Here is a 12,287-nt window from a genome sequence, read left to right as displayed (position 1 = left end):
GGAGAAAAAGATGACTGACAATATTACCAGGCATAAGTAGACGGATGATTCTTCTGCTAAACACAGGGAAGGTCACGAGTTTGTTTTATGATAAGTCTGACTGTGAATCAATTAAAATGAAACCATCTTTCCTGCCCCAACATCTTAGAGACCGAGTAAAATTGTTGAATACGTTTTAATTGCATGATATTTAATAATGTATTCTTTGATTTGATACACTATAAAAAATGAAACGTTAAATCATTACTTAAAGGCATCGTTTAATGATGTTAAATCTGAGATGCATAACCCTAACGTGTCATCAGTGTCTGTGATATGGTGTAATATTGAAGCCCTTAAAAAATCGCGCTTCAAAATGATCATAAAGTGCCTCAAAAAAGTAAAAATCTTTGAGGTGACCGGTTTTGCCATACTCATTTTCCCAATAGACTGTAGTGTTATGAAAACCATTAGGAAAACGTAGAATTTGATTTCGATTTCCAATCATAAATATCTTGATAATCAGACAAGCGATCGGCTCGTAAAAGTCATGGGGTTCCTGACTGATCTAAAGGTTTATAATTATCATTCCAGCATGAGCTAAATCCAGGATTTTGTTTCAGAATCTGAGAAAAAGTTACCCAATCCCTTTAAAAGGGCCGAGAAGTAAGTGACCACTTTTTTCAAAAGGGTAGATTAACACTTTGAACATGCTGGATCCAACATTATAAAGATATAATCTAGCAGGTTAAAAATATCAATCTGATATTTTGAAAGAGAGGTCACTCCTCGGCCCTTTTAAATGGTGATTTAACATTTCAGTTTATGGAGTGTAGGTGAATCATCAAAAATGCGATCACGGATAACTGAACACTGGCCATTAAAAAGAAGAAGACTAAAACATGCCAAAATCGCCTATGCAAAGGTTTGCTTTGAATGACGTTCCCGAGTTGCTTTAATCATGTGCATGTGTGTATTAATTTGGATGGGGATTTTTCAACCAAGTCACGAGTTGACCAGCGATTTCATTCAAAACTAATTGAGCAGAGTCCTGGGCAACGACAATTGCTACAGCTTAGCTCTCCGTGGCTGGATTTTATTCATCAATTATCAAATTAAAAGAACCATAATAGGCCACATATTTTAATTTCATTGAATGATTTTTTTTTTTGTATATTTCATTTTGATTTTTTTTTAAATAAATGCAAATATAAATCTGCCTTTAATAAAAAATTTAAAAATTCAAATTCCCAAAACTGCAAATATAACTTTTAATGAAGCTTTAAATTACTTTCTCTGGTTGCTCCTGATTCACACAACTTATCTACTACATCATTTAAAGGTTACAAATTTGTTAAGCCATTTAATCTGGAAATGCCTTTTCATTAATTGAAGATTGGCTGTTTAGTACTATTAAGACCTGCGATATTATCTAAAGGGCATTGTAGTATACATGGAAACGCAAACCATATTGTATTGCGTTGAATTGGGCTCGTTCCAATATGTCATAAGCAATATTCCTTATACGGCATGGCGCCAGAGAAGGTCATTGATATAACCGTCTTATGAAGATATAAAGTTATTGTCGAAGTTTGACCCCTCCCAAACCTGGAGACAGAATTTTTAACAATGACACTAATGGATGTGAAGGGGTAGGTCAGTACACTGTACGTACGGCGAGAAAAGGTAAATAAATAGCTCTAAGGCTCTGTCGTAGAATAAGGCTCGAGCACTTATGACGCATACCGCGCGGCGCGTGCATTGCTGCTGTGCCCTATGGCTGTGCCGAATCGAACAGGCCGCGCGCCATCTCAATCCGGTGTGTTGAATTGAAAGAAAGTGTGGGAGGGGATCTTATACCCTTTTTGTAAGTACCCCAAAGCGCACTTTTACTTCAAAGATGAACGATTATAGGTAATCCGGGCAGGAAATAACATGTTACCATCTGCTTTTCAAGAAAAGCATTTTTTAAATAGCTCAGTTCATAATTACCCAACAAGACATTCGGACGATTTTCATGTATCTCTCTAGCGGACCCTCTTAGCTCAAAAAAACATTCATATACATAATTATATTAAAGGTTCAAAGGTTTGGAATTCTTAAAGTAATGAAATTAAAAAAATGGTCAATTAATACAATTAATACTTTTAAGGAAAAAAAAATTGAAATTGTTTTTATTAAAATCAAATAAACCTGATTGAAGTATATGTTATTGTTGTTGTTTTTGTTTTTGTTGTTGTTTTTGTTGAATACAAGTTCAATCTCTCCTCGCTGACTGAAACTGTAATTAGATATATTAGATAATGTGCCTCCTCATGTTTATCTCCTTTCTAATGCGCACTTCTCTTTCCTCATCTTCTTCTCAACCCTACTCATCGTTTTGTTTTATTCTCTGCACCCCCGATCTCTCGCTTCTTTCTTGGCAATGTCTACTCTTTGTATTATGACCGTGTGCTTCTATTTTTGTCAGGTGTTCACACTTGTACAAGCATTGCTTTTTAGTGGACTCCTCTGTTTCCAATATGTATTTCTACATTTGTTGTAAATGTTTATAATTGATTTGTAATGTTTTGTTGGAAACATAAATAAATTGAATTGAAAGGTACTTTCGCCCGGATGGATAAAGATGGCGCTCGGACTGTTCAATTCCGCACAGCAATCTCAGAGAGTATTACCTCTAGGGTTCTTATATGGGATTTCTATGGGGTTACGTTGATGTAGCCCTCTATGTCAAGAAACTGTATATTCTGGCCGAGAACTACTGCAGTTGTGACGTCACCCTGATCTTGTTATGTTTTCTTTACAGTTCAATTTGATACCATGCATACTTTTAATAGGCTAATCACTCCAAGCACAGTGTGTGTATCCTTCATCTCTTCATCTGAATTCAGGGTCACTTTCAGATTTTCGTCTTCGATATATTATTTTATCTGTGTCCCCTGCCTATTTCTAGGTTGTCCCGATTAGTATTACGCATTTCTTTGCATAAAAGAAGAAATAGTGTTTAGTAATTTTGTTTAAGGCTAATCACTCCAAGCACAGTTTGTGTATCCTTCATCTCTTCATCTGCAATCAGGGTCACTTTCAGAATTTCTTCTTCGATATGTTATGTTATCTGCGCCCCTTACCTATTTCTAGGTTGTTCCGATCAGCATTACGCATTTCTTTGTATACAAGAAGAAATACTGTTTAGTATTTTTCTTACCTCATTTTGTTTCTTTTTAGTCCATCGCAGGGGATGATGAAAGGCGGTAGGGTGGAAAGGATATCTGCCAACTGTGACACACATCTTATTCATCAACATGGTTAGGGCATCTTCAAACCGGACTAGAATTCGATTTGAACAAACTCAAATAAACCAAACCCTTACAAACCCATGATTGAAGATTGTTGAACTAATAATGCTTTTGGGTAGAGGGTAAAGTAAATGGGGTGTTAGTTTATTTGTCAATCTGCAATAGTTTCTGCCGTGATGTTCTATTTTAGTGTGATTTTGTCGTAATTTCTTGCTCTCAGGTTTTGGAGCAGGAAACTGATACTTTATGGCCTTCAACGATCCGCGGCGATTAGTAACAAAAAGGAATTCACTTCTGAGGGGGAAAACCCTGGATTCTAAACACAACGTCTTGTGCAAACAAGACAGTTCGTAAATTGCTTTTCTTGCTCGGAGCATAGATATCTTGTTCAGTTCCTGATTAATCTGCGATTAGGCTTTACTAAATATGATGCTACTGTAGCTTTTAATGGATAATCCTGAAGAGCGATCCACGTGTATATTCTGACTACTTTACAGCGTCTCGAAGATACGTAGTTAACAATCATATTCAATTACGATTTAATGATACAGGAAGTTATATACCAATTACTTTATCAGATTACTTTTTTCCATCTTCGAAGCACCATACTTTTTGTTTACTTTCACCAGCCGTTTTATGGGAGAAAAACAAATTCATATCTCGGAAAATGATAAATGTGCATTTTTTTATTTTTAAGATATATATTTTGGATATTTTCCTTTTTGCAATAATGAAACATTCACGTTTTCACGTAGGCATAATCTCATGAAAAATAGAATTGTCTTCTTTTGTAATACATCATCGCCTTTTACTTTTAAACGTCCAAACAAAAATAATATTGATCTATACTTCATTGAAATAAAGAGAGTCGTGAAAATAAGCTATAATTGAAATATTAAAAAGCTTGAAATCGAAGATTAACAAGGGAAATGTAATTTGTTAGGCAACGCACAGACTTTACGCTTACAATTAACTTTGTGAGCAAGGCTAACTGAAAGGTTAACCGAAGTTACAGGCGTGTGCGTCGAGCAGGCTGATTACTTTACCTATACATCTCAATGTCTTGATTGTAACTTGTAAAAATACTTGTAAAAGAAATGATATTTTCGAACTGATATTCGATATAGGATACTAACATGGCACCATTATGTTTACGCCTAAAACATTTTGGTGATTTGCCCTTTTCGATGTTGTGGTATTAGGAATTGATGTATACATCACGCGTATTTTCCTCTGGCTGTGGTGAGCCACGTCGCCAAATGATACTACATGATGGGACGTAAATGCTTAAAAAAGATATAATATAAGGTGGAGATGGAGGGAGAAGGGGAGGAAGATGGGTGCAATGAGAACTGGGAAAAGAGAGAAAGAAAGCAGAAGCAAGGACACATACTATGAACATGACTGACCATGAAAGCGGACAAAATATACAGTTCCTCAGGTAGACAAAGGAACATCCCTTCACTGCTATTATGTACAAATGTGTAGAACAGGTGAATATGCATGTGACACCTGCTCTACACATTTTTACATAATAGCAGTGAAGGGATGTCCCTTTGTCTACCTGAGGAACTGTATATTTTGTCCGCTTTCATTGTCTGTCATGTTCATAGTGACATCAAGGCAGAAAAGGCGATACAGATAGACAGAAGAGAGAGAATGGGGTAGGAGAGATGAATAAAGCGGGAAAGGGGGAAACAAGTAGAAAGAGAGAGAGAGAGAGATAATAAAGAGGGTTGATGAGAGATGGGGAGAGTGGTCGAGAGACATATGGGTAAACAAGATTGAAAGCGTGAGTGAGCAGTCGATTTGTAGGTCTATACTCCGGTCGATTAATCGGAAACATGATTGAATATTATAAATATGAATTAGTAGTTTTCGACAAATCTAAAATAAAATACACATCTTACAAAGATACTCTGTCTAAGATTATTCGTTTTGAATATAAAAGATATTTTGTAAATGAACTTGAATAACATGTACATAAGCACGGTGTGCAGAATACTTAAAAGGTCATAAAAAGGGCAATACACTTAGTAAATAATAAACCTGCTATAACTGAAAATAAATGTTACGCCAAAATTGTTCAGCAGCCTGTCAACATTGCTAATATTGTCAATACCTACGTTTAAATATGGCCTAACTTGAATAGTAACATACCTCTTTCTAAAAAGCATTTTTCAGAATTTCTTGGCCAAGCTAACCCAAGCCCATTATATTTTACTCCTACATATGAACACGAAGTTATATAATATATAACTTCGTTTTATATAATTTCATATCTAACTGATAAGAAAAGTTCAGGCTACGATGGAATTAATAATGTTTTCCTAAAAGCCATTATTCCGTTTAAATTAGATCCCATAGTTTACATATTTAAATCTGTCCTGACTACATGGTCAAATCCCCAACTCGATGAAAATCGCCCAAAGTTATTCCTTTGTTAACAAAAGTGGAATTAATCGAATGTTAGCAATTATCAACCGATTTCCTTATCGTCTTCTTTTTCCAAGATATTAGAGAAAATATTCGAACACTTGCTCTAAAATAACACTGTTTTCTCAAACTTCCAGTTTGGTTTCAGAGAGACACATAATACTATTAACGATTTGCTATCTTTTGTTGACTAAGTGGCTCACACTATTGACCTATTCTTTTATATGGTTGGTATATTACTGGACTTCTTCAAGGCCATCGACACTATCAATTATGATATATTACTTTGTAAACTTTCCCATAATGGTGTACATTGGAAAGTCTTGGAGTGGTTCTTATTATTTACCTTTCTAATAGAAAGCAATGTGTCTTTTTAAATGTTTGTTCATCATATTTGTGTAATACTAAGTGGGGTGTGCCACAAGGAAGCCTGCTAGGTACCCAATCATTTGTTTTGTACTTAAATGATTTCTGTAGATCATCCAATATTTTATCGTTTTATCTGCATTCTACAAGCCCTGTTTCTAAGTGGATCCCTACATTTCAACATATTTTACTTACAATAAAAGAAGGATAACTGGCGGCAAATATATACATTCTCTTTTGTAATTTAATTGATGATTTGCAGAATGCAATATAATAATGTACATTGATATAATTAGTGATTTATTTCATGCCATAATTTTTTATCTTGATTGTTTTGTTGGAAATGAAATGAAAAAATGAGACTGAACCCGTAACAGTAATCCCATTTCGAACAAAATATAGACTTGTAGCCTTCTGATTTGCCAACATGGTGGCGGAAAGGTGATACATGTAATGTCAAACATGTATCCTCCGAACCGAAGTACCGTACCAATTTTAAGATCCCGAAAGACCACCACACATCAGGCACGTAGCCACAAGGGGGGGGGGCACGGGGGGCACGTGCCCCCCTAAAATTTCCAAGATCGGTTGAACTTTTTTAGACCCCTTTTTTTTACCTCGATCGATTACATGTATGTGCCCCCCCCCCCCCCAAAAAAAAAAAAAAACATCGAACTCCGGCTACGTGCCTGCAACACATCTCTTTACTATAGCGACCCAATGCCAATGTATTTACAATTGTTGTTAAGTTAGAACTGATTAACATGCAATTGTGAAAAATAAATTCTACCCTTCGTTGTATCACATCGAAACCTCAAGAAGTGTTGACCAACTCTATGTTGCGTTCTTCTTTTCGTCTGTTTGATACTCGATGAATACGGTGATTCATTTTGACTGCACTAATCAAGCGTTTGATGTCAATATCAGCGCTTACGCAAGGTTTTAAAAAAATGTTAATTTTATTATTTTACATTCACATTTGCATCATTTCCCTCCTGCCTGACGCATCAACATAATCAAAGCTGCACCAGTCGGTGACGCACTCCTACGTCAGGCAATGTATAGGCAACGCGCATGTGCAACAGGCATTGTTAGGTCCTATACCTACGACATTTTTTGTTCGCACGTTTATCGAATATTATTTTGACATCTATTTGAAACTGCAATGAAAAACAGGTCATAATTTAAATTTTTAAAAAAGGATATTGAATATTATGAAGACAATACAACACTTAATACAGCCTCCGTCAAACCGATCGTGTCATATAGAGAAATGCGAGAAACTATTCGATTTTGCTCACATTTTCTCGGCATTTTACGAGCCCGCTCTTTAGTTGTAAATGCACTCTACGGCATGTCACAAAAACATTACAGGATTCTCATAAAAGGTTGTAAACGTCTAAACGATGAGTGAATATTATAGGTTTTAACTAAATCTTAGAGTACATGAGAGCTTCCGAATCCATTGGCCCCGGCGATAGTAATAACATTCGGATTTTGTTTCTAGCTTTCGAGGGGAGCTGGTGGGATAGAAGGATAGTTGTCGGGGCCACCAGGTAGATGCATTTTCATGTTCACCCTCCTCTGTATAAGTCCGCTATAAATAATTCAAGGAACCTGATACCCTCCCTTTTCAAGGCTACCATTGTCTGGAAGAAAACACGTTCGTCGGATTGGCGCGATGCTTTTTGCTAAAGGTTGAACGCCTGCTTGGGGTTGAATTAACTTCGGTCATTAGCACCGCACGCGCAGTATTGCTTCCAGGAAGACACAAACCTTGGTCATGACTGTGTCTGATGCGTACTTCAAAGCTCAGATCTCCCTTTGATGATCAGAGTAACGATATGGTATTATCAAAGAGAGTGCAGAGAGAGAAAGTGCAATAGCACCGAGTCGCCGTATCGACAAATAAAGAAGGTTTTGGAAAACAGACAGGATATAAGGATGTAATTTGGTAATGGGGAAAACCTTTCTAAAACGCCTATAGCGTAAGCCTGCTGATCGTCTTTGCAGAATGTATGAACAAGACATAAACTTTCTCTCAGATATAGAGAGTACCTGTCTTGTAGTATTTATTAATATATGGTGACGTATTTATCTATATATAGTGACGCGCATTGAGTGAATTATTCTTGTGACCGTGTATCAGGATAAATGAAGGTTATTCAATGTGAAGGTGTAGTGGCTACTCGCTTGACTTTTAATTACTAAAGGTGGAGGGTTTAAATCTCAATAACAACCTCCTGAAAGATAATCGTTTGTGGAAGTGTGGTGGTCAGTGATTCATTCCCAGTCCGATGCTTGCATCCATTGGTAATAAAATAACCTTGGATAGCCAGTGTAGCATTCAAGTGACTCGGTAACATTGCCTCAGATTCTGAAACATAATCCTGGATTTAGCTCATGCTGCAATCATAATTATAAACCTTTGGGTCAGTTAGGAATTCAATGGCTTTTACAAGCCGATCGCATGTCTGATTATCAAGATATTTATGTTTGGAAATTTCATTTTTCGTTTTACTAACGGTTGTTATAATAAACACTACACTCTATTAGGAGAAATCGGTATGGTGAAACCGGTCACTCAATTTTTTTAACCTTTTTAAGGCACTTCATGATCATTTTGAAGCGCAATTTTTGTAGGGCTTCAATATTACACCATTTCACAAACACTGATAACTCGTAGCGCCATGCATCTCAGATTTATCATTGTTAAACGATGCCTTTAAAATGAAACCTACTTTTGCTTTTAATGTAAGGGGTTCTATATATCGCTATACTTTGTCAACAGTACGAAGTTCAGATATTATTTCTAAATACTGCAGTTTAAATATACTCCGGTGCACAAGGAATCCAAGTTCGATTTCGGTTCCATTCGGGCAGGTTTTTGTTATCCTGTATTTTCTTCATACTCCCTAATTGTTAACCTATAGAATGCCAGGCTAAAGAATGCTTTTTAAATGCATTATTATGTTAACACAAATTAAATCTTCAGGTCATTTGTTTTATACTCTTAAAAGTTAAAGACGTCGTAGACATGCGCAAAGGTCACTATGAATATGTCTGACAAAGAAAGCGGACAAAATATACAGTTCCTCAGATATACAAAGGAACATCCCTCCACTGCTATTATGTAAAAATGTGTAGAACAGGTGTCACATGCACATTCACCATTTTACATAATAGCAGTGAAGGGATGTTCCTTTGTCTAACTGAGGAACTGTATATTTTGTCCGCTTTCTTTGTCCGTCATATTCATAGTGGGTCAAGATGCCAATTAATCATTATTCATCAAGAACTGAAGCCCAATTTCATGACGTGAGAGAGAATTTTAACTAAGGCTTCTCAGAAAACATGCTTTCATGACTAGTCTAAGAAAAGAGGGAAAAAATGCGAGCCGCCTTCTTGTATTTTAATGACAATAAAAATGCGTGCCTACATTATAACCATGTGCCTACATTATAATCCAGAGGCATGTTTTGCCTCTTCTCTTAGACTAATTAATTTCAAAGTCATGAAAAGGCACTAAATATCAACAACTCAAGAAACATATGGTTTCCAAATGACTCCAAATGACAAAATAATCTCAGCCATGCATTTTTTTTAAGCATTTGATAGCCCCAAACTTGAAAAAATGTCAGCATAAAAAAAAAAAAAGATAATTTTCATTGATCGGCGATCGGAATTTATTATCCGAGTTCACCTCATCGGCCAACGATCGGCCCCTGATCCGATGGTTGGTTACAGGGTTAGCTTGGACCTTATCATGTTTTGTATCTATATATTTTTTCGTCGAACTATCGTTCGGAATAAATGCTCAAACCATCGTTTCCACGGCTACCTTACACTTCGCTCGCTGGAACATTGCCAGCACAAACCACTGACCTCTACCTCCTGGTCGGACCATCGCCCATTCCCATTCACTATACGTTACGTACTGAAAAGCTGTATTGTCTGACCGTTCATGAATATTCATGTTTTTGCTTACCTCAGCAAAATGCTTGCCTTTACTAAATGGAAAAATTACGGTGGGGTTGGATGAAATGGACATAATGAACAAATCAGAACTGATCTATGATAATTCATTCTTCTTATCCTTCGTGTGCTTGACTTATAACCTTACAATCGCGTGGTAAATTGAGTCCAAAGTTCGACTTGTTGTACATGTGTTATATAGGCAATGGCGAGCTTGCGACCTATTTTGATGAAATTACGGTGGGTGAACTTTTAAAAGTCAATAAGACATGAGGGTTCCAATGAAAGAGCTAGTAATAACGTACGTCGGGGTGGATGTACTTTTCGTTTAAAAAAAAAATGAATTTTTAACGATTTTGTTTTGTAAACGTCCATAGGCTAACATGTTAGGCTGCTGACTCTGACGATAGGGGCGTTGTCAAATGAGACTAAAGGGAGCTATATGATTGTCTTGCATATTAACTAAATTTTGCTAGTGTGAACAGGGGTGTGTGGGAAATAAATGTTGGGATGTACACAGATAAGAAATGGATACCTCTTCAAGGTGTGCTATACATTCATGGAGTTGCAGCGTCTTGTCCCATTCTAATCGTAATCCTACGGGGCTCGGCAAGAAATATTCGAAGGCCTTTTCCAAGGAGACGTCGAGGACGCATTCGATGCGGTGCCTGAAGGTAGAAAAAGAAAAGAAAAACCGGTCAATTGGAGGACAAACTGAGAGAGAAAGAGTGATGGGGAAAGAGAGAGAGGAGAGAGTGAGAGAATGAGAGGAGAGATGGAGAGGTAGAGAGGAGAGAGTGAGAGGTTGAGAGGAGAGATGGAGAGGTAGAGAGGAGAGAAGGAGAGGTAGAGAGGAGAGAGGGAGATGTAGAGAGGAGAAAGAGTGAGAGGTTGAAAGACAAGTGAAAGGTGCGTGAACGAAAAGCAAGTGCAGGTGAGGGAGAAAGATGAAAAACAAGGGGTAGACTAGAAACAACAGAAAGACAGAGACAAAATGCGAGAAGGGGGGGGGGGAGAGGGTTGAGATCAAACTAGAAGGACACTAAACAAGAGAACTAGATAGAGAGACAATAGAGAGAGGGAGAGTAGGAGATACAGCGAGACCAGAGCGAGAGAGATGAACAAGGGGAGGGACAAGATACAGAGTGCCTTGGAAGAGGGTGGCGAGAGAGCGAGAAGAGAATGACAGAAATAGATGTAATACAGAGAGAATAGCAGAGTGAGTTGAGAGAGTGAGAGGTAAGGAGATCTAGAGATGATATAGAGAGACCAGAAATGGTTTTGAGAGTGAGCGGAAAAGAAAGAGAGGAAAAAAAAGAGCAGCTGGGTGTGTTGGGTCTGGAAATGCAGGGTAGATAGAAAGAGAGAGAGAGAGAGAGAGAGAGAGAGGGGGGGGGGAGATGGGGGGTCCTTTGTAGTTCGTTATAAGAAAACAGTTTTTAACAAATAGCATGCAGCTCGTTCACCACGATTATATCGTATCATGCATATAGAAGTATCATATTAAATATTAAAAACACTCACATATTCCAGTAACATAATGCCTAATATATTATGAAGACACTGTAAGATGCATGTCTGACATGGTATCACCTTTATATTCATGTAAGCAATGCTTAAAAAAACACCCTTAACATCGAAAATGAACACTCTGAAATAACAAAGAGTAAGAGACTGCGAGAGAATATACGAGACGCCATGGCTCAGTGGTAGAGCAGTGGTCTCGTAACCGGGAGGTCCCGGGTTCTAGACCGAGTCAATGCGCTATTGCCCTTTCGTAAGGCATCAGTCTTCGTTACCAAGTCCCCGGAGATGACTTTAAGCCATCGGTCCCCTTGTTACTTACTGTCAAGCATAACACACATGCTTTCTGGTAAGCAGTCTGGTAAAACAAAACAAAACAAAACACACAAACGTGATATAGAATGGCGACGAAAGAAAAGTCAGCGAAAGACGAGCGAGCAAGGTGAAACTGGAGGAGTTCATTCGAAAAGATGGTTGAGTAGAAGCCAACGATGGAAACTGTTTGAAATGTGAGATAGCTAATGATACCCACAGACTCAGGGATACAATATCATGTTTCGCTCCGGAGATTGAAAACAGATATCAATAAGCATCACTCTCTAAAGGTGAACAAACTCGTTCGTTATTGGGAAAGTAAACTTGTCATACAAGAGGTGAACAGACAAACAGCGGTCAATAGTAAAAAGCTATGTCCTAAAAACAGATTTTATG

General features: G+C 37.4%; 1 protein-coding gene across 2 annotated transcripts in view; it reads right to left on the bottom strand.

The window, feature by feature from the left end:
• LOC756039 (stAR-related lipid transfer protein 5) overlaps nt 1–12,287 on the bottom strand; it is a 63,504-nt gene that overhangs the window by 21,449 nt on the left and 29,768 nt on the right. For both annotated transcript variants that reach the window (XM_001193210.4, XM_030976882.1), the window contains exon 4: nt 10,588–10,720. In XM_001193210.4, coding sequence (XP_001193210.3) covers nt 10,588–10,720 — 133 coding nt within the window. The remainder of the gene's footprint in view (nt 1–10,587; nt 10,721–12,287) is intronic.

Source organism: Strongylocentrotus purpuratus, unplaced genomic scaffold (genome assembly GCF_000002235.5).
Source record: "Strongylocentrotus purpuratus isolate Spur 01 unplaced genomic scaffold, Spur_5.0 spur5_scaffold_9, whole genome shotgun sequence".
Taxonomy (NCBI): domain Eukaryota; kingdom Metazoa; phylum Echinodermata; class Echinoidea; order Camarodonta; family Strongylocentrotidae; genus Strongylocentrotus; species Strongylocentrotus purpuratus.
This window is presented reverse-complemented; position numbering and strand designations above follow the sequence as displayed.